Below are 25,934 nucleotides of genomic sequence, written 5' to 3'. Positions count from 1 at the left end.
TGCAACCCATTAGGAAGTAGAAATTCCAGTCTACCATCTTCTTACTTGTCCACAAACACAGAGATGTAACAGTCTTCCTCCTGCACATGTTCACCCTCGCATGGCTTTCCTCCATTTAGTGGTACAGGGTTGTTACACTCACGGGTCCTTCTTTTCTTGAAAGCACCATCACATGAGCTCCATGCAGACCAGCAACTCCAGTAACCATCTACTGCAACTATAACAGATGAAAGAAAATTCCAATCACTTGAGATATCCACTCTCCCTGCATTATTTCCCTTAGGCTATGTCTACTCTACAGTGTTATTTCTAAATATCTTATTTTAAATTAGTTAATTCAAAAAAACTTATTTTGAAATAACACGTCTACACACAAAATGCATTTTGAAATAGTGTTTTGCTATTTCGAAATAGCGCGTACACACTGAGTGGATGCTGAATTGCATTTAAGGCCGTCAGGTCAGGAGTTACTTTGTGTGGCTGCTCCCTGAGGCTATCTGAGGCCTGTGCTTAAAGGGACCCCCCCTGGGCAGCCAGTTCTCAGCTTTCCCTGCTTGCTTGCCTCCTCGTTGATGGACAGCAAAGCATTTTGTCTCTGTGTGCTCTGGTAGCCCTCACTTCGGACACCACAGCACTTTGCAACATGGAGCCAGAGCTGCCCCTGGGAACTCTGGTGCTTCTTGTGGATGCATTGCTGCAAGCCTGGCTGCACTTTCTGCAGGCTGCCATCTGGGAGGTCCATCAGGGGCTGTCAGTATCCAGGAGGCCCTGCGGGAGAGCTTCTGCCCTGAGGAGCACTAAGAGCCTCCCTGGTCTGCCCCACTAGGGGCTTGTGCCTCATTCCTCCCTCATGTCCTTCCACTTAACCCTCCCTAACCCCCCATCCTGATGTCAAATAAAATACATGTATTTTCATGAACACAAACTCTGCCAGTCTAGATGCAGCCCTACTCTCTGGCTCCTTTAGCTTCACTGAGAGAACCTGTTGATGCTGAAGATGTGATGACATCATGGATGTCTGGTAGCCTAGGGTTTGCCTTCCCAAACCACCATGCATGGCCCTGCCCACACTCCACCCACAGAACACCTATTGTAGAAGTTCTGGGGGCAGAGCATTGCTGCCCCCAGCACCTGCCCTCCCCGGTGCTCCAGGGGCCAGAGGCTGGGTAGTCTAAAGCCGCACAGCCTCCTCCTTCCCCAGGACTCTGGGGGCCAAGGAAGCTCAGGCCACAGAGACTGGGGAACATATTCGTCCCCTCCTTTCTCTTCTCCTTCCCATGTGGGGTAGGGGGCATGCGCACACAGTGCACTGCCCCGCCTCCTCCCCTCCCTGGGGAGGCGGGGCCTCAGCAGAGAGGGCAGAGCTGTAGATGAAGCTGGAGGTCTGCCTTCCCCACCCCTGCCCATGGATGACATCATTCTCTTGCCTGGCAGGGAAAAAAAACCCTTTTTTATATGTAGAGATTAAAATGTACTGCCACTGTCACCACTGCGGAGGTGGCAGAGGCCAGAGCCCAGGCTATTTCAATCACTGCTGGAGCACCGTGGCATACTCCAGGTGGCTTGCAAGTCTGGCTGGCAGGGGGAGTGTGGCATGCTCTGGGCGGTGTTGAGGGCTGGCTGCTTCCAGCCCCACCCCTTCCACCTAAGGCCTTGCTCCCTCTCCCTCCCCCCCCACTTTGCCCAGAGGCCAGAAAGTTTGTAGACCCTCCTGAGTGCCTGGCTTCCCAAGTGGATGACTAGCTGGACTGCACTGGCTGCTCACCCAGCTCCTGTGGACTCCCCATCTGGCTGGCATGTCACTGGCCGACTGACTTCCTTGCCTGATTTATTTTTATTTCAAAATTGATAATTGATATTCTAATTAGTTTAGTAATTGATAGTGTTACAGGTCATTTGTAATTGGTCTAGCAACTGGCAACTTCCTCTTATAATATGTTTAAAAATAAACAGTGTATTTTTGTTATTAGAAACAATAGAGTACATTCCAATACATTATGAAATACCAAGCCACTTACTGCACCAACACTTATTAATTAGATTACTCCTTACTAGATAAAGAATGCCAATTTATAATCAATTACCAATTTTCAAAATAAAATATGCATATAATTTAGTAATATAAAAGCTGAACTATTTCAACTATTCTGACATGGTTTGAAATGTATAACATGAAATTATAAAATGTCTCAGCTTCTGTAATATAATTTATAACATAAAAATCAAGCCAACAAAGTTCAAATTAAATTCACACTTGATTTCAATCTCATCAAAATGAAACTATTTCCACCCTATTGAAATGAAACATTTTATAAAGATCAAAACTAAATATCATTTTGATTTGTCTGAAATTAAATTGTGGAATTTTCCTCCGTGGGAAACATTAAAATTTCAATTTTTTATTCTGATGGAATTGAAATGCAGAAGTTAGAAATTTCATGGAATGGGAATTCCAAATTCCAATCAGTTTTGACTTTTAACATTAAGTTGTACAGCTATAAAGGAACATTATTGCATCATTATGGCATAATCATAAATACCTGATTTGTAATCTGGTGCACGTTTCTCACAGTTATCCCCATATGTTCCAGCCTGACATACACACAGACACTCTGTTCCAGATAACACAGGTCTGCCATTATTGGGACAGGGTGAACATTTACAAGGGTCAAACCTGTCCATATATTCAATAAGAGCTCTTCTCAGGTTGCGCCGTTTAGTCACTGCGCAAGGGAAATTCTTCACCAAATCCAGGATGGGGGCCAGCTAAGAGATAACCACACATCAAGGGGTCATGTAATAAACAATAAAGTACACATTTCTTTGTACTTAGCTGTGTTAACATTTTACTATGGGTAGTTGCAGGGCATCAACATATCCCAAACAGTTACAGATTATGTGTATAAGATACTGGGACTGTGGTGCATGGTGCAATTTCTTGCTATTTAACATGGCATGAAAACTCTATACATCTAGATCTCCCATATCTATATTTTCCTCTTTACTGAGGTGATGGCCTAATGGGCAAGTGACATAGAATTAGCAATATATATTTTAATATCACACCAGGTAAGATGGTGTAAATGAAAACAAGGAGAGCATACACAATGACAAGTGATGCAATAATAAACAACGATGAGAAATGTTATGAGACTGACATTATATTCACTGTGTAGTTACATTCCATGTTTTCTGAACTAGAAGTTGTTGTAGAGTTTGCACAAGGAGGAAGTTAGCTAGCTTCTTGCACACAACTAGTGCACTTCTTTCCTTCCTCCCCAAAACACCCAGACCCTCCCTACCGCCAAGTTCCAGGAGTCTCCTCTTTCCCAATGACTCTGAAAAGAGGCCCACTGACTTTCATTCCCTCTGACTGTTGTGGCAAGGTCCTTGCCCAGCTCCCCTGCGTTGGGACACCTTCTTGGGATACAAATCAACCAGAGACCCTTTCTGGTGCAATCACCCATGCCTTTTATTGTTTGTGTATTTCCCATCACCTTCTACTTACAGAGGTTTTGTTCACAGCAAACTTAGCCAGCCTCTCCTTCTGGCTTGGGAACACACTCCGCCATACCCTGGCTCCTGCCCTTTCACTTTCCCTCTGGCTGCCTTATATAGCCCTCTGGCTAATGAGGCCCACGGCTGCTTCCATTAGCCCTTCAGGCCTGGGCTTGCTCAACTGGCTGTAATTGGCCTTTTCAACCAGGCTGTAGTGGCAGAGCTGTGGCTTAGCCAGCAGTCTGTCACACTGTCCAATGCCCTTTAATTTGGATGCTCAGTACTAGCGAATGTTAGTTTTCCAGGTTGAGGGATACAAAAAGTGGTTCGAATAATTGTTAATAAAATTCTCTAAAATATTTTGTTTATGTGTAATAATCCCTAATCTCATTCCAGGAAAAAATGCTCCCTGAAACGATAATGGCCTTTATTTTCTCGCTAGTATTTTTCTTTCTTTTCTTACCTCAAAATCAACCACAATAGGATTGTCCTTTGTTGATTCTACCCAGTTTGTGAATATTGTATGCTCTGGGAAAGATCCCTTTTTCTCCCAGGCCAAAGCTGCAGCATATTCTGCCCTTCCACCTTTTACCAGTGAAATAGACTTTTCGGACGACTGCAAAAATGATCCTAAAATAAGATTAAAATCAAGGCTTTTCAAAATATCACTACTTTCCTATTGCATACAATGCAAATGCCAACAATTGGGTTTATTTAAGAAGAGCCAATACAATTAACTGAGGACACAGGGGCACCAAATTATAGGCCAGAGAGATTCTTCCCTCCTTCCCCCATCTGGCCAATGGCTGTGGTAGTCCAATTGTGATTTGTGTGACACTGGCAAGACTGACCAACAGATCCTTAGTAAATTTCTACTATTACTTGAAGGTATAAACACCTCAGAGCAGAGGAACTATTCAGCTGGGTCTGAGGAGTATAATAGGAGTAATGTTATGAAACTAAAAAGAAAAATGTAGTCTGGAAAGCAAGAAAAAATCCCAATGGTGAAATGTAGTTGATTGTGGAATAGTCTTATAAAAGAAGGCAATTAAAGCCTCATCTCTGGAGACATTTAGACCTAGATAGGACACAGTATAATGTGAATAGAAAATACATTGTATGGAACAATCCATCTGGCCAGGGAATGGGCTGGGATAGGAGTGTCAACTTTTCTTACTCATCTCAATAGTTTGGTTGCTTTTTGTATGGTAGTATTCACAAGGCATATTTGGCCTAGAATGATCAAATAGTTCTTTCCATTTTGTGCTGGATGCATGACTCCCTGATACTTTGGAAGAAAATAAACTGTTCTTTGAATATACCTACAGTACTTTAAAAGCATAAGATAGAGCCTCTGTTGCACCAAAGCATCGCTTGGGGCAGTAGAGAAGAGGGGAATACTGAACAGTTAGTTATATATTCCTGATTCTCTGCCTCATTCTGTGCTACCTTCAGGCTTGGAATAATTGAGAGCAGCTTGGGGGCTGCTCTATGCTCTGCCAGCTGATGAGTCCTCAAATGATCATCTTAGGCTCACCAAAGCACTTCTGACACATTGCCTTCCCACCTCCAGCATACCTTTGCACTGAAAATGTGGAGAGGTGGCCTAGGAGATGGCTACACTAGTTTTGTGGGATGGGATTCCTCAGCCAGGGTTCCAGGGTGGAACAGGAGAGAGCATCTGGGCCACAATGTATTTTTGTAGGAGACAGAAAGCTCATAATGCTGGACTTGGATAACAAGAAGTGAAAAACTGGCCCCACTGAAGTAGATGGGAGTTTTTCCACTAATGCCAACTAAGTCTGGGTTGTGCCCCAATAACTGTCAGATACTATTCCCCATGGTAAATAACAGCACATGGTGCTTGGTTCTCATCATAGTCACCTTCATGGCGTTCCGACAGTTTGTTTGTGGTACACGTTGTATGTACTTTCCTTTTCTTGAAGAAAAAGATACGCCTAACTGTTTCTGTCCGGACACATTCTGATGATTCTTCCCGAGTCAAACCTGAGAAATATTAAATAGCAACGATGAGATTAAGAACTAAATACTTAAACACAAAACAGCAGCCCTAGTTTCCACATGGCTCCCCTTTTGTCTGCTCAGGACTCTGCAGCCATCTGTTTCATGGCATACCTCACCAAGGATCCTTTACTAGTTTCCTCTCCCCCACATCATGCCCGAGGGACTCATCCCCACCAGTTACATCCTGAAAGCAATACTGGTGTTGTGGATTACGTACTTGAGCCCATTGTAGTTTCATTGGACACCACGCAATTCCCCCGTGAACCCACAGTGTTGGAGAGTCATATTTACCCATCCAAGAATATACTGATGCTGCTGGAATGTCCTGGACACACCCAACTACACTTTGTTTAATTAACGAGCAGTGCCCACACAAGTTAACGGTACTCAGGATCACAGCGTAACTGGAGAAGTTAGCTTTTGTAAAACGCACTCTCCATTTTAATCTTTGACTATCTTTCTAAGGAATTTACAGCCAACCATAACTGCTAATAATTTTAATAGATATTAGTTTTTAGGTTTAGAAGGAACCATTAGCTCATCTAGTCTGAACTCCTGTATAACACAAGCCAAAGACTGTCACTCTTTTCCCTTGCATTGAGAACAGTATGTTGGGTTTGACTAAAGCATTTATTATAGAAGACATCAAGAGAAGGAGATTCTATCACTTCTCCTGATAAAGTCTAGACCTACATAAGTGTGTGAGTTAGATATTATTTTGTTTCAGAGCATTACTGAATTGTATATGCTAAAACAAGATAACATGGGGCAATATTTTTCCTCACAGGCACACTAAGTGGAATAATAGTAACAAATATATTTTTCCAAAATAGATCATATGATTTTTCTCACCACCAAGCTGGCATACCTGAATTCTTCAGCTCTTCTGCACTGTATTGATAAAGAAGGTCATATGTGCCTCCCATTGATCCAGAAGTGTAATAATGAGTCCCAAAGTCATCAAAAATTCGGCTATATAAAGCATAGTTGTACTCCAAAGGCAGGTGGTTAAGGGCCTTTAGAAAGATATTTGAGAGCTGCAGATCTGACTCTTTCATTGTGAAGTTTGAAACTGAAATCACTTTATGGATCCTAATAAAGTTGGAATTCTGGAAAGAAAAAGAGAAAGACACACTTATTCTCTAATTCACAACAAAAGGCCAAGACTAAGACCATTTCCATTTTTATATTGTAAAAAGGGTCAACTATATTATATTTTATGATTCTTTAGTCTTGGGTAAACTAGCATAAATTAATCAAGGAATTAATCCACTGGATGCTACAAGTACTTGGCTACATTTTAGAGCAGGGGTGGCCGAACTTACTGCTGCTCCTCCTGGTTGCATACAATGATCTTCAGAAGTTTTAGAGCCGGGGCACAACTGTTAAACCTCAGGGCTTCAGCCCTGCAAGGAGGAGGGTTCTCAGAAATACAGTCCTGAGCCCCGGCAGGCATGACCCCATTGGACTGAAATCCCAAGACTCCTCTCCCCACGGGGCAGAAGCCAGAGGTAACACATGAGGGGCGATGTAGGTTACACTCACCCCCAATGCTTTTGCCATGGTTTGCTGGCCTTGCTTAGACACATGGTGCTGCCAGGCCCCCTTCCTGCACAGAAGCTGCTGTAGTCAGCAGCAAGGGGAAACGCAGTGGCAAACAACTGGGAGCTGCAGAAAGAGCCACTGTTTTTGCTGTTTCCACTTGTGGTGCCAAAGCAGCAGCTCCATCCTGCAGTCGCTCCATGAGGAGTTAACACCTGTGAGCTGCAGGAAGGGGAGAAGCGCTGGGAGTAAGGGTATGTCTACACTACAAAGTTAATTCGAACTAACTGGCGTTAGTTCGAATTAACTTTGATAGGCGCTACACATGCAAACTGCTAGTTCGAACTTAATTCAAACTAGCGGAGCACTTAATTCGAACTAGGTAAACCTCATTCTACGAGGACTAACGCCTAGTTCGAATTAAGTAGTTCGAATTAAGGGCTGTGTAGCCACTTAATTCGAACTAGTGGGAGGCTAGCCCTCCCCAGCTTGCCCTGGTGGCCACTCTGGGCACCACCAGAGAAACTCTTCTGCCCCCCTCCCGGCCCCGGAGCCCTTAAAAGGCCACGGGCTGGCTACGGTGCCCGTGCCAGGTGCAAGCCTGCCAGCACCCAGCCAGCAGACCCTGCACCTGGCATGGCACAGAGCCACCCACCCGATGTCCCCCAGCCCACCCCCTCTTCCCAGGACCAGGCTGGCGGCTCCCGGGAGCTTGCCCTGGACCGCAAGAGGCGGGCACCTTCCTGGGCTAGTGCGGACATCGTGGACCTCATCCACGACCTCTGCACTAGGCACAGGAAAGTGGCCGTCTAGGGCAGGATAGCTGCCAGCCTCGCCACCCAGGAGCAGGTTTGCATGAAAATCAAGGTGGTCCACTGAGACCCCCGACCCTGAGCCCTGAGCTTAGAATGGCCGTACTGGGTCAGACCAAAGGTCCACCTTGCCCAGTAGCCTGTCTGCTGACAGCAGCCAACCCTAGGTACCCTGGAGGGGATGGACCGAAGACAATGACCAAGCCATTTGTCTTGTGCCATCCATCTCCAGCCTTCCACAAACAGAGGCCAGAAACACCATTCCTACCCCCTGGCTAATACCACTCCATGGACCCAACCTCCATGACTGGATCTCACTTCTCTTTAAACTCTGTTCTAGTTCTAGCCTTCACAGCCTCCTGCAGCAAGGAGTTCCACAGGTTGACTCTTTGCTTTGTGAAGAAGAACTTTCTGTTATTAGTTTGAAGGCTGCTACCCATTAATTTCATTTGGTGTCCTCGAGTCCTTCTATGATGGGAACTAAAGAAGAACTTTTCTGTATGCACCTTCTCCAGACCACTCATGCTTTTAGAGACCTCTATCATATCCCCCCTCCGTCTCCTCTTTTCTAAGCTGAAAAGTCCCAGTCTCTTTAGCCTCTCTTCATATGGGACCTGTTCCAAACCCCTGATCTTTTTAGTTGCCCTTCCCTCTCCCACCCTCTCTCTTCCCCTCTCCCACCTCCTTTTCCCAGTCTCCCCGAGTTCTGTTCAATAAAGAGAGTTTCTATTTTTGAACACACGTGTCCCTTATTTTGTACATCAGGAAGGGGGGCTAGGGAGGGGTAAGTGGAAGGAGGTGAGGGAGGAATGGGGTACGAGCCCCCAATGGGGAGGACTGGGGTGGCTCTGAAGGCTGCTCGGGGTGGAAGCTCTCCTGCAGCCCCTCGATTGCTCCCCCTCCCCCGGCAAGTGCAGCCGGGCTGATGGCCGAGTGCTGTGATGTGCCGAATGTGGGCACTCAGGGCACTCCAAGCCAGGACTGCATTGCAAGCGGGGAACCCCTGAGAACTGTCTGTCCGGGGTGGGGGTCAGGTCCCTTTAAGCACAGCCCTCAGCTAGCCTGAGACAGGAGCTCCACGCTCTAAGTCCTATTCTGATGCCCTGCTGGCACTGCTTCCGGCCATCCTTAACCTCGGTTCAGAGTCCACTCTGTGTGGACGTGCTAGTTCGAATTAGCAAAATGCGAATTTGAACTAGTTTTTAAGTCTGGATGCGCTAATTCGAATTAGCTTAGTTCGAATTAACTAATTTGAACTAAGTTAGTTCGAATTAGCGCTGTAGTGTAGACGTACCCTAAGAGATTTACTTGCAGGGTGTGACTCAAGCTATTGGGTGTGGGCTGAACCTTTAAATTCAGTGCCCCTCTCGCTGAACAGGCAACAGTCATCCCCGGCAGAGACCCTTACCCCACCATCCCACACAAGGCTGAAACCCTGAGCTCTCCCCCACAGTCTGGAAGGCTCAGACAGGTAGGGACAGGGCATGGAGCGATCCACAAGCCACACTTTTAAGTATCAAAGAGCCGCAGTTTGACCACCCCTGTTCCAGAGGATGTCTCATTACATGATAAACAAATAATTAATACAAATATTTTTTGTCTATTACTTGTATGATATTAGTCTGTAGGAGCCACAACTGAGATCAGGACCCTTTCATTCATTCTGGACAAACAAGCACAGAGTAAGTGGCAGAGCCCACTCTGAGGAATGTTCAGCCAAAACAGACAAAGCAAAGAGAGTTGGGAAAAAGGAAGCAGAGTGACAGGTGCGACTGTTTGCATGTTTGGTCCAATATTTTGTTTTCTTAATTTTTTCAGGGTGTTGTTTGGAGGTAAGGGATTCGCAGTGTTGCGAAGTGATTTTCTCTTGACTCTCACAGTATTTGGTGTTTTTCAGAGAGCCACAGTTGGAATCAACACGTTGCATCAGAATCTCAGCTTTTCATTACAAATGCAAGTTTCTAGCCCAAAGGGTTGTAGGGAAAATCTTGAAACAACAAAACAAACACACCCAGAGGGATCAAAGACCAGAAGGGAAAGTAAAAGTAAAACAAAACCGTGTTTTGAAAATGTCATGATTCTGAAGCCAATCTCATGATTTCAGGATGTTTGACCCACAGTATCTGAATGCTTGGGATTTTGTTAGCTAAACAGAAAAACAAAAGGGAAGAAGAGGAAAGCAAGTGGATGAGACTTAAAAGGAGACTGAGGGATGTTGGAACAAACAACAAATCAGTAGACAGGAAAAAATGTCCAGAGCTAAAAAAACAAAACAAAACAAAACCAACAGAAAGTGCCATTGATGACATCATTAGAAGTTCCCAGCTTCAGCTGCTTCTCTCTGCTGCTGACTTTTGTCAGAGTAGTTTCTTTTGTCCCTGAGCTCACAAGGCTTGGGATGGGGGTTTTGGAGAATGGGGAAGTGTGGACCATGACGACTCCAGACTAACTCCAGTTTGGGTGTCTCCTGCCCAGACCAAGAGATGCTGGGAAAAGAAAGGTATCCCTGGCCTGTTCTCAGCTTCCCTTCTGTACTGCTGTCCAGACACAATTTTATTACCGAATTTTGCATGATTTAGCACATTAGGATTTAGGCAACAGTTTCATTTCCCTAGAATTTCTTAGGGCTTTTCTTAGACCTTTACTATGGCTTTGTACATATCTATCCATAACTGGCATAGGTACTTTTCACATGTTTCCACTGAATGTTTGAATCCTTGTTCTTATCTTCAGTTGGCTCAGAAAGCATATTTTTTCTAATTATGTCCAAATCAGCTATCTTCTGTATTGTACGTGTGTAACACATATCTTCATTTTCAATTGGTAAATGCTTTTGTGTCAAGCAATTTGTTGTAGAACAATTTCTCATAAATTTAAATGGTCAGATATTTTTGGTAGCATAAGATATTTAAACATTCTAGCAATTTGGAAATCTTAAAACCCCAATTATCTTTGGACAGATGTCCCCCTGTAAAACCGGAGATCTTCATGACAAAAACCTACTTTCTTATACCAGTAGTAAAAAATTAACTCTGAGTAAAGTGATACTAAATATTTTTGTAAATATTACAACAAATATTTGTCTTAGGCAGGGAAGACTATTTAATAAGATAGTGCTACATCCTGCTCAGTTACCTGAAAATAATTCCAATGACTTCATTTAATGTATACACAATCTACTTAATTCTTTGTGGCAAAACCACAGGCAATTACAACTGGCCAGAGTAAAACATAGCAGTTTGGATTGAGCAGGGGTTATAAAATTCATTCACGTGGATATTTTCTTTGAAGTCAAGCAGTACTGTTTCATTCCCGAGTTTTAAATAAGCACAAACTTTAAGTGAAGTCAGAACCACTGTGTTTCAACTGTTTGTCTGCAATCACGTGAATCTCATAAGTTCAACATACAGAGATTCCAGCTGGAGGGGAAGAAGTAACTGGAGGGACTGGGCAAAAATGGCCCCCAGTTGGCACCACCCCTACCTCGTTCACCCTTTTTGGACCACTAGGACCCAGGTTGTGCCTCTTTTCCCTCCCCCCCCCCCCAACCTTCCAGTGTGGGCATAGGAGAAAACTGCAGAGAGGAGCTGGCCAGAGGTTCCAGCTGGTAGGAGCAGAAGCAGCCAAAGAAGGAGTCTTCAGATATTCAGAGAACTTTCTACAGTTTTGACTGGGCTCTCTCTGTCTAGTATCTGTCTATTTGCTTCAGCCCTACAACCCATCTGCCCCCCAGCCCAGTCTATTCCCCAAGCTCCAATCCATACCTACCTCACTTATGCTATTCTCCTGTCATGTTACTCTTGTTACTTTCCTTTCCATTTAACTGCTCTGTTCTTCAGCAATCCTCCCCCATATCATGGAATAAACATGACATTTGCCACCCTCACATTGTTTACTTTGCCTGTGTGTTTTACCTCTTTCCTCACCACATGTCTGTCTTGCAACCATTTAAATCGTACTGTTTGTACTTAATAAAATTATTTTTATTTACTATCAACCTCGGTGTAATTCTTGTTACCTGGGGGAAACAATCAGTGTGTACATCCTCCTTTCATTGTTAAAGGGGTCATGCCTGAATGACTTACTTGGAGTTCTAGTCCCATTTGGGGGTTGTTTCCTGGATGCTGTACCTGAAACCTTCCTTGAGTGAGGAACTGTCTACTCTGTGCAATTTTTGACTGACCTGTTGGAACTACCATAATACACATATTACATTAAAAAAGGGTTCCATCACGAAACAAACTGGCTAGGATTGCTCAAACTGGGTTCAATTTTAAAACTTATATTTACACTTATAACTCTCATAACCCTTGTAATGGAACCAGAAAGTCATATAGATTTCTGGATGTATTGCATCATCATAGTCGCAACCCCACCCAGTTTGCAGATGATACCAAACTGGGTGGGGTTGCGACTTCTTTGGAGGATAGGGGCATAATTCAAAATGACCTTAGCAAGTTAGAGAAATGGTCAGAGGTAAACAGGATGAGGTTTAATAAAGAGAAATGCAAAGTGCTCCACTTAGGAAGGAACAATCAGTTCCATACATACAAGATGGGAAGCGACTGTCTAGGAAGGAGCATGGCAGAAAGGGATCTAGGGGTCATAGTGGACCACAAGTTGAATATGAGTCAACAGTGTGATGCTGTTGCCAAAAAAGCAAATATGATTCTAGGTTGTATCAACAGGTGTGTTGTAAGCAAAACTCGTGAAGTCATTCTGCCGCTCTACTCTGCACTAGTTAGGCCTCAGCTGGAGTACTGTGTCCAGTTCTGGGCGCCACATTTCAAGAAAAATGTGGAGAAATTGGAAAGGGTACAGAGAAGAGCGACAAGAATGATTAAAGGTCTAGAGAACATGACCTATGAAGCCAGACTTCATGAACTGGGCTTGTTTAGTTTGGAAAAAAGAAGATTAAGGGGGGACATGATAGCGGTTTTCAAATATCTAAAAGGGTGTCACAAGGAGGAAGGCGAAAATTTGTTCCTCTTGGTTTCTGAGGACAGGACAAGGAGTAATGGGCTTAAAGTGCAGCAAGGGAGGTTTAGATTGGACATTAGGAAAAAATTCCTAACTGTCAGGGTGGTCAAATATTGGAATAAATTGCCAAGGGAGGTGGTGGAATCTCCCTCTCTGGAGATATTTAAGAACAGGTTAGATAGACATCTGTCAGGGATGGTGTAGGTGGAGCTTGGTCCTGCCTTGAGGGCGGGGGGCTGGACTCGATGACCTCTTGAGGTCCCTTCCAGTCCTATTATTCTATGATTCTATGATCCTAATCATGAGTAGAAGCAGCTGTTATTATGAAATTTTTTACTATGCACGCAGTTTCCTATATTGTGTACTGTCCTGTTACATTTCAAAGAACTTTCTGGTCTACAGAGGCCATCACACACACACACACACACACACACACACACACACACACACACACACACACACACACACACACACACACACACACACACACACACACACGTGATCTCTGCTGGAGACTTCTGTTTTTTCCTGCTTCCACAATGGTCTGTTGTTTTTAATCTAAGATTACAGGCATTTTGGCTTAAAAAAGTGCCATTTTGTTTTTTATTCATGAAAAATCATACTGAAACATTCTTCTTAAACTATTCCCTCTCCACTCAATAAGATTCTTGGCAGCTGTTGAGGTATGAAAAAATAATAGTTTTTGGAAGAAGCTTATTGCTTCACTGCAGACATTAAAAACAACAATGAATATTGTTTTCGTTTTGGGTAACTTATCCTTTTGTCCATAAGTCACTTTTTATTTGATACCCTAATGTCAACATATTTGTAATTTAAGTTATTGTTCATTCTTAATTCAAGAATGGTTTTTTGAATTAAGTAATTCAAATTCAGCCATAACCAGTTAATTGCTACCCAGTTTACCAGGAGCACCTGTGAAGGCAAACAGGCTTAATCCAAAATTCATTGCAATCAGTAAAAGCCTCTGCTGATTTCAATGGACTTTAGAAGAAGCAGTTACTGACTGGTTCCTTTTCACTGGAGTTCAGGGATAAAAAAATAATAGGAATACTTCACTTTATAAGTATTTTGAACATGCAAAGAACTGTGCAGTTATTAATCAATTAATTCATGGGAAACAGTATTCATGACATTCTGTTTTTTACCTCTGAGAGCTAGATAATTTTGTCACTGCTTTCCCTCTATATAGTATATTGAATAGGACAAGGAATAAAGGTTATGTCTTTGGAGAAGGGTCAGAGAAGAGCCATGAGCATGATTAAAGGATTTGAAAAATGCCTTCTAGAAAGAAGCTCAAGGAGCTTAATCTAGTTATTTTAACAACAAGAAGGTCAAGGAGTGATTTTATTGCCATCTAAGTGCATTCGGGGGAAAGAGAAATTAAATAGTAGCAGGGTCTTTAGTTTAGACATCAAAGATATAACAAGATCCAATTGCTGGAAGTTGAAGCTAAAAAAAAATTCAAATAAAAACTAATTAAAAAAATTAGTGAAGGTAATTAACCACAATTTATCAGAGATTCTGTATCAGTGGAAATCTTTAAGTCAAGGTATGTGCTAGTTCAATAACTGTTGGATAGATAACCAGTAACTTGACAGTTCCAAGACCCTGGTATTATAAGGTGAGAGTTACCACAAGTGAAAAATACTGAGGCTTTATTCCCATATTTATAAAATCACAAATCCAGGTTGAACTTTATTTCCTCTAGACTTTCATTGAGAATTTGGGTATCCTACCTGTTAGTCTCGGCTCTGATATACTCTTTGAAGAGAGGTATCCTATGATGTTATGATATAGTACTTTCTGATACAGTTGTATCAAAGGTACAGGTTGAACCTCTCAAGTCTGGCACCCTGGGGACCTGACTGGTGCCGAACCAGAGAATTTGCCGCACCCTGGGGAAGTCACTATGTTAATAAGTAGGTTTCTTTTTTTTTGCTGAGGCAAATAAATGGAACAGAGCTCACAATACTGCTTAATAATGTAGGACTGTACTGATACACCCGATATAAACCTATGCCTAGTCAAGGTTTATTATCAGCGCTCTTCATAACAAAGTGTTAGTGTTACATGCTCTTTGTAAAAGCGACGAGGAGTCCTGTGGCACCTTATAGACTAACTGAAGTGTAGGAGCATAAGCTTTTGTGGGCAAAGACCCACTTCGTCAGATGCATGCATCTGAAGAAGTGGGTCTTTGCCCACGAAAGCTTATGCTCCTACACTTCAGTTAGTCTATAAGGTGCCACAGGACTCCTCGTCGCTTTTGCAGATTCAGACTAACACGGCTACCCCTCTGATACATGCTCTTTGTACTGGCACAAGGAAATAAGTAGATGAATCATAAATACTATGCTTATGCTTATCAGTATTACCAACACTTCCACTGCTTGCTGGGCTCTTAGAAGGCATTTAGGGGTAAATCAGAGCTAAATAACAGCATAAAACACTGAGAACCAGGACTGGCAGCTATAAACAAACTTTAGAGGACTGCAGGAAACTTGGCCAAACCCATGATAAGCAGATATCCAGCTAACTAAAATCATACCAGACCACAAATGTCTCCAGACCAGAGAGTGCTGGTTTAGAAAGGTTCAGCCTGTGTCTTATAGGTATAGATTTTTTTGAGTATAAAATGTATATCTATCTCCTAGGAGTCATTAAAAGTGCAAAGTGACAATCTATGTGTGAAAAACAATTTTTTATTCCCCTAAAATGAACTTAATTGCCTTTTCTTAAACTAAGAGGTATACTGGGGTTGGTGATAATTTTAGCACTGAGTACCCATTTTCCTCTCATAACCCATGTAATTTAGCATAGAAAAGTTTTTTGTGCAAGCTTGATAATAAAATGTAACCTTTTGAAGATTTGCTATTCCTGGAATTGAAGAGATGGAGAGTGGAAGAAATAAGCTATGAGATCTAGTTTATTATACCTTTTTATAGGAGGCTTCAATGGCTTCCTTGAAGGAGGAAGATGATGTGACTTGTACACGTGTCCTTCTTGAGAAAAAAAAAGGGATCCCAGAGAAACTTCTCCCAGAACCAGACTGTGCACTCTTTATACCAATGTCAGAGTTCAGAGGAATTATATCCTGGTAGAAATCGGATGCCACATCATCTTCTTCGTTTTCTACCTAGAGAGGCAGAAATGTAAAACAAGCTCACCTAAAAGGTTGTTCATTAGATTATTAAATAATAAAGGTCTGAACATTTCTGGGAGCAACACACTTGAATGTTTAATGACCGACAAAATGACAAGAAAAAGTCACTACACAAGCAACAGTTTCATAAGTTGATAGTTAAAGTGTGCAACAGATACATTCATAGAAAGATATTTAGACATGAAAGTAGGTCAGACAGGTGCTTATGCATGCAGTTGTTCATTTATACATCCAATATATATTTGAATGCACAAAGTTTCAAGTGCAACTCATGTGTCAGATGTTAAAAATGTGTCTGAAAATCCAAAATAATACTTCCCACTTTCACTTTGCTTTTCATGTTGATATTCAAAGGCTCTCAGAACTTCTGGGGTTGCAAGTCCCTTCATACATATGAGAGATAAGACAAGTGAATTGCCTCAAATAAAAAATGAGCCACATTTTCAGTCCAAACTCAAGCAAATACAAAATATAACATTTTAGAAAATTCGAAAAAGATCAGTTCACTTTAGTTTGAGTTTTTGTCCATTCCTCATTCTGCACACTACTCTACTCTCTGATTTGAGCTGGGAGCATGCAGGAAAGAACTGAAATACTATGAGCAAGTCTATTCTTACAGAATCTCCAGTCTCTTTCAAACTTCAAAGCACGGGAACCTTATTGGGAAATTCAGGCCCAATGACCTTTCCAGCCCAAAACAGGAGATCTATTTATCTTACACACACACACACAAACACACTCACTCATATAGCTCTGACTATACATTCGGCAAAAACCTCTAAACTTTACATACTTTGCCAATCTCTGTTGGCGAGTGAAAAAACTCACCATGTCACGAGAACAGCTTTGTAGAGACATGGAACAAAACAACTTGCTTCTCCCATAATTAAACATTTCTGCATTTTTCTACACTTGAACCTGCATGACTACTCAGCTATAAGCTATGTACATGCAAATCCAATCAAACTCTTTAAATAGCTCCTTGGGAAGCGTGGTCTTTGTGCAGTTATTACAAAAATCTGAAACATGGATCCTTACCCATAGCGTACACTTTGTAGCACATTTTTCCCTTATTCCCTCAGCTGAGCTGCCATTGACAAAAATAACAGTCTGTAATGATCTGTCTACTCAGTGATTCACCTTGGTCATAGAACTTGTACTTTTCTTGAGTCGTAACTTAGAATACATCCCTGCTTATCACACTAATTCATTTCATATATCTCATATGGATTATAATCTTTGCCAGGACTTCTCATATTAGAGCTGTTTAGTGACTTTAATCCTCAGTACCTGAAAACTGATAGTCTCAAGATTTGCAGGAACACGAAATGATTTCCTTGTGTCATTGCTTTTTACTGTTGTGCATTTTCCTCCATTGAAGGAGTTATCAAGGATTTCTCCTCGACTCTCTCTGGATAGAAGATGAAAACTAGAAAGAGAATCAGAAGTTAAAAAAACAAAATAGGGCTAGAATCTAGTGTAAAACAACATTGCTAAAGACAACGCAAGTTTCTACAAACCAAGGTCTTGTCTACACTAACACTCTTCTTTCCCAAGCTAACCTATGCAACTTTAGCTATGAAAATAGAATAGTTACCATGGTTTCTCTCCTGTGGTAAGGTCAGCAGAGGCTACTACCTTGTTAACTCCAGCTACTCTTCTCCTCTTAGTGGAGTACCAGAGTTGATGGGCGCATGCTTGGAGATCGATTTATCACGTCTCAGCAGATGAAATTAATTAATCTCCAGTAGATTGACTGCGGCAGCCTCAATTCACCACATAGTGAGAACAAGCCCTAAGACTAGTGCTTAGATGGCTCATTATTGCATTCTGCATAGGAAACAGGGATTGCTGTGGCTCTGTGACTAGGTAGATGCAACTGCCAAGTGCCATCACTGGTGCTTACTTATATTCTTATAATTTTTTGATGCTCTTAAGAAAGAGATGCCAGATATTTAGTGCAGTTGGAGTCACTAATATACCGGTGCAGCCTTCAGATAGTTACTACCTCATTTATGTAAGAGTTCATGAGATTAAAACACATTAACATATGAAAAAGGCAAGTAGAAGCAACATACCCATTGCCCATTAACTGTACACTGGGGATGCTCTCATATCTCCTGTTACACACAGTCTTTATCCGTCTACAATTCCTTTCATCTGAGGTATCCCCACAGTCATTCTCTCCATTGCACTCCAAACTTTTGGCAATGCAGCGACCTGTTCCAAAGAAATTGCAGGAAACAAAAATGTTTTTCATACAATAGCTCTGTCCATTAGAATGAGGGTAAAACAAAGAAGTTCCTAATGCTTCATTAATTAGGGGTGTGAGTAGGCAAGAAGAAAAGAATTGTAAGGAAATAACAGTAATGGATAAAACTGACTTTGTTGTTTCAGTAGAGAACAGCTTCTCTTATTCTAATGGTTGTCTGCATACAGAATTGTCCTGGTTTAACTTAAGATTTACCAACGGCCTAAGTGAACATTCTTTCTTTGGTATAAATCAGGCTTATTTTAACTGAGGAACAGGCCAAAGCTAAACCTAGGTAAGCCACCTTTAAATCTACTTACAGAACTTTGCACTAGTTCATTTAAACTAGGTCTAAAACTCCAGAGAGCCATGTACATATGCAGAGGAACCCATGCAAAAAATCTCTTCTTATTAGAGCATTGCTGCTCTTCAGATAACAGCTCTTGCCAACAATCTGGGTCACAAATTGCCCTGGCACAACAAAAACAGAAGGAAGCAACAAAAAAAGTTGTAAAGCTCCTATTTTACACACAAGTACCTTGGCAATCTGATCTCTTTAACATCTTCTTTTCAAAAATCCACAAATACATATGAGGGATTTGGAGAGTACATACAGCACACCATTTTTCAAATAAGTAACCTATAACCTTTATTATTTGATTGAGCATCTGATTTGTGGGTTATGGAGTGAATAGCACCATTACCATTTTCACACCGAAACTTATTCCTGCAGTCAATTTCCTCTATGTTGCAAAGTTTAGTTGGGAAGCACCTTCGGGAATCCACCAATTGTTCAGTACAGGCCTGTCCCTTGAACTGAGATGGGCGCAGCAGGGACCTGACACGCAACTGAAAAGAAACACAGAAAAAAATGGGCTTATTTTTGTGTTTACCTATTTTCCAGCTAGCTAGTCTTAATGAGCAGGGGCAGAACTGTACACAGCTGGTTGCTGCTGACTAGAGATGGAGTTGCAGGAATTGCATGGATATAATTCTAGAATTAGGCAGAGCTAACTCAGACCCATTAGGTAACTTTGTCTGCAGTCAAGATTATGTTTTTTTCTAGGCTTTGTTTTTTGTGATTCATAACTGAATTAATATATTATCTATGTTGAGTTCCATGCATCATCTCCCAGACCATGTCATGTCTTCCAATTGTTTGGAATTCATTTAATTTTTTTCTTTGTACAGTATTTGTTTTGTAAATCAGACCCTTCTGTCTTCACGGCCATTTATATAAAAGCTGTCAAGCATCATCCAGAAGCCTGAGAGAGATTTGTACAAGGCTGGGAGGGAGCTTGTATGAAGATGGAGAGCAGGGTGGAGTAGATTATCAGTGTCCATAATTTTGTAGCTTGAAACAGGAAACTGCACTGCATCAGTATCTATTAGGGTATGTCTACATTTGCACCCCTTTTCGAGAGAGGGATGCAAATGAAGACTTTTGAAATTGAAAATGAAGCCAGGATTTAAATATCCCACGCTTCATTTGCATAACTGCGTTATGGCGCTATTTTGAAATACAAAATGTGGTGTATATGTGATTATTTTGGGAGAACACCCTTCCTCCGAAATAACTGAGGAATCAGGGTTATTTCGGAAGAAGGGTGCTCTCCCAAAATAACCGCATCTACACCGCGTTTTGTATTTCGAAATAGCGCCATAACACGGTTATGCAAATGAAGTGCGGGATATTTAAATCCCAGCTTCATTTGCAATTTTGAATGTCTTCATTTGCATCCCTCTCTCGAAAGAGGGTGCAAGTGTAGACATACCCTATGTGATTAAAAACAAAACAGTATTTCATATATGTTTCTAAACAAAAACGGCACAAACAAGAGAGGCCGAGGGTTCTGAACCTGTAAAGTGTCAAAATGCACAGTGCCATCATGAGCTATTGCTCCCTGAAGCTCTCATGGTTTGTATGTGGGCCTGCTGCTGCATTTCCTGATTGCAGCTGTCAGTCTCCGTACCAGCTCAGTCTGGCTCTAGAGAGAAGATGGTGCAGGCTGATGGCAGAGCACCATCTCCACACACATGCCATTGTCTGAATCACATTGCAAGTAAAACATGTATGCTTTCCAACACAACCCACTCAGGCAGAGCAGTTTGCTGGCCTGAGGAGCCACAGGAAGCACGACTTAAGCAGATAAATGTCCGAAGTTCCATAGAAAATAACAATTGCCTAATGGAATCAGCCTATCTAACCTCAAATCCTCAGACAATAGCAGAGGAAGGTGTAGAATACCACAAGGGGATAATCTGCCCTGTGTGAGTGAAAACACACATGCCTTAGGGCATCCATGTGATGGGCAAGCCATTATATGTTTCTTTCTGGATTCATATTGCATTGCAGCAGCAGGGCTCTCTGGAAAATTAGTTTCCTGAACTGATCACATTGGATTCTGATAGACCATTGAAAATCTGACTCTGAAGATATAATTAGTTGCCTAAATACCTTTTCAAATCTTGCCTTTAGAAGCAGAGTTGGAATGAATGTTGAAAGAAGCAGTTTTAAGTTCCACTGCCAGAACTGTCCAGTATTTACATGCTTTTCATCCTTTTTAAAAAAACACTATTGGAGCAGATGATCCGATGCTATCCGTGTAATTACTCCTCATTTTAGAATGTTCTGACAAATATGGTGGAACATTCATAAAGCTCTATCATTTTGAAGTGTCCAAAGAGACCTGCTAACTTGGTGGCAAAATTTGCTACATCTACAGGGGATTTATTCCTAATTATGATACTGCCCCTTGAGAAGACTTGGCAGATTTGATGCCTTTTTGTATGAACATACATGTGACAGTGATTTATGGTATCTCAATATATTAGCTCTCTATTTTGAGCTGCTTCTTTTAATTGACGTCCTCTAATTCCTGCCCTGATAACATTTATTATTGATTTCCTCAGTTCCCAGTTTGCCATGTGGTTTAGTATCTGAAATGCAAATAAAACAGTCACCATTTCCTCACACTCACCCACAAAGTTTATTTTCTACCTACTTGTTTTTTAACACACGGGTCACATTCCGACCAAGAACCAAAGTCTCCAAGCTGACAGTTGATAGGACATGCCTGCTCGTTGCATGCCCGGGATTCCTGCTTTGTACACAATTGGTCACAGAAGTTTTTTGTATAATAATCATCCAATTTTATTTGCCTAAATGTAAAAAAATAAAATGATTCATTGAGTTAGAGTCCAGTTAAAAAGTAGGAATAGGCTGTAACATTTGGATCCAGGTGCAGGCATCCTCCAATTTGGGGGTGGGTGATGTTCACATCTGTGTTTGGGGGGGTTCAAATTACTATAAGCATTGTGAAATTTGACAGTTGTGAAATTTAGCTCCAGCCAATCCAAACTTCCTCAATGTTCAGGGATTTAATTGAACAGGGATGACTCAGATCCATCTCTAACAGGGGGCCATCAGGTGTGGACAGAAAACAAACAAACAATTAAAAAAACCCCCAGAGATGAGCAGCTTCTTCTGTACACAAAAGAAAGAGAAGAATCCTGTTGATAAAGCTCGACGTGGATACAAAATTGACATCCACATCTGCATTTGCAAAAATGATCTGCAGATATTGGCATCCACAGCCATGGGTGCGGATACCCACGGATATAAAGCAGATATCTGCAAATCTGCAGGATTCTAGAGATACCATTTGAATTCCTGGATGAGGATATCTGTCAACATAAAGCTGATATTCATAGATTTGAAGAGCTCTACCTGTTGAAAGATATACCAGTGTTAACAAGGAAACCTGAACCTCAGTTTACCTTCTGGTGAAGAATTTAATATTTACAAGACAAGCTTTTTTTGAGACTGCTCAATTTGACTTCTTCAGACCACATTGTGGATCATAGTCTGCTATGAAACGCATCGATATCACTATGAGTTGGTTTGGATGGGTGGCTCACTCACATACATGCTGCTTACCAGAACAATGTATCATTAGTAGAATATATTAATATTGGGTTGCTCTGTGTTCTTACTACAAGTTTTATCAGCATAAAGCATTCACTTGGAGACAATTTTTTTTCTGAGATTTTTAAATGAACGTTGTGATGAGATTTTAAACTTTTCATAGCTAGTCATTATCTAAGTAGTGTAATGACAGCCCAACTTTTCTTTTTTCCTTACTGGTTATGGGTACAACTCGTCTACTCCCCCCCCCCCCCCAAAAAAAAAAGGATTTTTGCAGTGTGTACTGAAAGTCCTTGAAAACAGGACAGTGAAGAGAGAAAATCAATATGGTAATGCATACCTACCTTTCCCTGGTCTGGGTTCCATAATTGCAAGTTTTTGAGCAGCTAGACCATGATCCCCAGGGGTAATGGTCACAGAAGCACCCCACGCTGCTCCCAATCACTGTGCCCAGAAGGATAATGTAGACTAGCATACTCTTATTTGAAGGTGCCCAGCTGCACAAACATGAATATACAGTACAAGAGCAATATAAATCAGATTATACACATTTGGTGCCCATCTCTTAGTAATAATTAGTTTTAGAATTATATTAATTTTGAAAGTACAGTAAGGCAGAGATCTCATCCAAAATACAACACAACCGAATGAGATTTCTGGAAAGCAATTATTGTTCGAGGGATCTCTTTGTTAATACTTTATGAACCAATCCTGTGTCACACAGGTGAATAGTGGTATTGCTAATAACTTAAATGGGAGTAGGTTTAGCATCCAAGACAGTAGTCACTATACCATTTCTGATTATTAAATTGTTTAAAACTTGGTCGTATATGTGACCAATAGTGACTTGATCCTGCTCTCCTTCCTCAGGGGTATTCCGAACAGATATTTACCTTGAATAAGAATAGGAGTAGGAACAATATTTGTTTCAAAATAAGCCTGAAACAAAAGAATACTATCTGCCCAATGAACCAAGATCAAATACACTTTCCCCTGGTCTACACTGGGGGGATAAGTTTGAATTAAGATACACAACTCCAGCTACATTCATTGCGTAGCTTAAGTTGAAGTCTCTTAACTTGAATTTTTGGTGCCATCCACACTGCAAGAAGTCAAAGGGAACACACTCTCCCTTTGGCTTCCCTTACTTTTTTGTAGGAGCAGGACTACTGGCATAGGTGGGAGCACTCTCAGTGAGAATTAGTATGTCTTCACTAGGCCCACTAATCTGAACCCAGGAAGATCAACTGTGGCTGCTTCAATCTTATCTGTAGTGTAGACATGGCTTTTCACTCTAATCCTTCAGTGGGATTAGTCACAAGCTTAAAATGAGCCATTGTGCTTTAGTACTTTGCTCCAAGGAGCCACTGTTTCTACAGCTCTGTCTTGATGTACCACCAAAGACATTTGATTTCCAGTTTTATTTCACTGGGCTGCCTGTCTAAGTTACAAACTCTCGCTTTCTCAGGTTCAGCCAGTTTCCCTGCTTCCAGCAGCAGAGAACACAGCTAGGGGTGAGTGCTATCCACATGTATATAATGCGTGATCAGATTACAGAATAGTCCTTAGAAAAGGGTATTTAGAACACATGCAAAGCTCTTTAGTGTGTTTCTTCAATGACAAATCCCTGGAAGGAAGATTGATTTTTGACAAATGTATTATTCATATTTAACAGAAGGAGCAACTGAACACAGAAGTTAAGTGATTTGCCCATGCGTAAGTAGAACAGCAGAGATTAGAACTTTTGGCTTTCCTGGAGCCCCTGCTTCCCAGTCCCCCGTTAAAACAACCTATAGTACCCGCCCCTTAAAAACAACTAAACGCTGTTCTTCTCATGTTACTCGGTTCTGCCTATGTGCAGATAAAAGCTCACTTGTTCTGATTTGCTAGAATAGCTATAATAAATACACAGACAATTACCAATATTATATCTATATTGTGTACACTATACTAATGAATTAATTCATTTAAAAGTAGCAGGACTTACCCTGGTGCTTCACATAGACTGAAATCAAAAGCTAATTTACCACAAGATAGCTGGCAGCAAAGTCAGTGTCACAGTTTTATGTAACCTCTGCCTGATTTGAAAGGTATTTCAAAACCTTTTCAAGAGATGCAGAGGTTCTGTTTGTTGTAGTTACATGTTAATCAAACAAAGAGCTGCTGGTGAGATTATAGCTTTCAGACAAACTGGCTGAATGTCAGCATCTGTGTGATTACTTTTTAAAATGCATCTTATGCTTTCGTGTTGTGCTAGAAATTCCTCTTTATACTATGTAGACTTTTGGGAATATGCAATTCTTTTAAAGTGGTCATTCAGAAAGACACACATGCACATGGAAACACACACTTTTCTACAGTGTAGGAGGCTGAGTAATGCTTATTTGCAAAACACTGGGCATGTATGGAAAACAATGAACTTTATATTGTAGTACTGATCCATTATGTCTATGGGAAGGTAGATGGGATCGTTTCTATTATCTGCAAAACCCAGGGAAAAACAGACATGGGATGATTTATGTAATAGCTGGTCAAACATCAAATGTAAAAAAGAAGAAAATATAGTCCTATCAGCGTGTGTGTGTGTATATGTAGCCCTTCTGCTGGATAGGCAGGCAGCAACCAGGGCTGGGTTCAATATCTAGGGGTCCATCTTACACAGAACTGGCTCGAGCCCCCACCCAATAGCCTGGGAAATTCACACATCCCTGGGCGCCTCTGAGAGGCAGTGCTTCCCCACTTGCAAGCACAGAGTCTGAGTGTAGAAAAGAAACTTTTAATGAAAGAGAGAGAGAGAGAAGTGACATGGCACTAACTTGGGAAAATACTGTGAACAGAGTTCATAACCCCCCACGAGTAACTGTCCCAGCTCAAATGAATTGAGCAATGTCCTTGGCCTCTCAGGTTCACTAGTCCAACAAGGTAAGGGTACCATTCACTTACCCAAACTATTCCCGTACCCCACTTCAAACGCCCCACTTACAGCTCTGTCCAGTCAGTGCAGACCCAGACACATCACCCTGAGGACTTCCTTCATAGAGACTGATGTGATGCCACCTGTGTGCTGTCCCTGCTGCCCGCTGGTTGTTCCTGCCAGACACTTCGCTGGCCACCTGCCGCTGCTCCTACCGGCCACACACCATTCCCACCAGCCGCTCCACTGGCTGCAATGGGTCTGGCTCCAGGCCAAACCAGTGACTTCAGCTCTTAGTGATTTCAACCCTTTAGCCACCAACTAGGCTGGCAAAAGATTCCAGCTTCCACTGGAGTCTGCTTTAGTTCTATCCTTAAAATAAGGGGGAAAGAGGCTGGTTGAGCCAGTCTTACAGCTCACACCTGGCAGGCACGAAGCAGGCTAACTCAAGCCCTTTAGCCCTTTCCCCCCAACTCCATTCACTCAACTCTGGAAGGGGGAGGCTCATTCCTCTGAGACCTCTTACAATGATGGTGTCTCTTCTGCAAGCACTGGTGTCATATTTTACAGTTCTCACATTTAGGGGCAGCATGATTTGTGACCCCCAAATTAGTTACAGTACATCACATTCCATTCCAACACTGATCTTCCATCAGCCCTGGCTGAATGGGATTTACATAACCACACCTCGGATTCCTTCCCCCTCCTGGAATGAACTGTATTTACATATCAACACTTAACAGTTAATTATCTTTCAGGGCTAAACAATTGGAGTGAGCACACCCACCCCCAGAGCAGCTCTC

The 25,934-nt window shown here is 41.9% G+C and overlaps 1 protein-coding gene across 2 annotated transcripts in view; it reads right to left on the bottom strand.

Annotated features, from left to right (window-relative positions):
• The window catches only part of C6 (complement C6), a 39,838-nt gene extending 14,617 nt beyond the window's left edge, over positions 1-25,221 (bottom strand). The window contains exons 1-12 of one of the 2 annotated variants that reach the window (XM_075932506.1): positions 25,201-25,221; positions 22,562-22,714; positions 21,295-21,451; positions 18,994-19,138; positions 18,117-18,258; positions 17,329-17,467; positions 15,811-16,011; positions 6,392-6,632; positions 5,383-5,505; positions 3,962-4,128; positions 2,541-2,766; positions 46-217 (exon numbers count right to left, since the gene is read on the bottom strand). In XM_075932506.1, the coding sequence (XP_075788621.1) occupies positions 46-217; positions 2,541-2,766; positions 3,962-4,128; positions 5,383-5,505; positions 6,392-6,632; positions 15,811-16,011; positions 17,329-17,467; positions 18,117-18,258; positions 18,994-19,138; positions 21,295-21,451; positions 22,562-22,692 (1,844 nt within the window). In that variant the 5' untranslated portion in view covers positions 22,693-22,714; positions 25,201-25,221. Of the gene's footprint in view, positions 1-45; positions 218-2,540; positions 2,767-3,961; positions 4,129-5,382; positions 5,506-6,391; positions 6,633-15,810; positions 16,012-17,328; positions 17,468-18,116; positions 18,259-18,993; positions 19,139-21,294; positions 21,452-22,561; positions 22,715-24,204; positions 24,361-25,200 lie in introns of those variants that run through there. The other variant, XM_006139493.4, reaches the window with a different exon arrangement.
• Between the last annotated feature and the right edge of the window lie 713 nt (positions 25,222-25,934).

Source organism: Pelodiscus sinensis, chromosome 6, assembly GCF_049634645.1.
Source record: "Pelodiscus sinensis isolate JC-2024 chromosome 6, ASM4963464v1, whole genome shotgun sequence".
Lineage (NCBI taxonomy): Eukaryota > Metazoa > Chordata > Testudines > Trionychidae > Pelodiscus > Pelodiscus sinensis.
The sequence above is the reverse complement of the archived record's forward strand: the minus strand, read 5'-3'. Positions and strand labels throughout refer to the sequence as shown.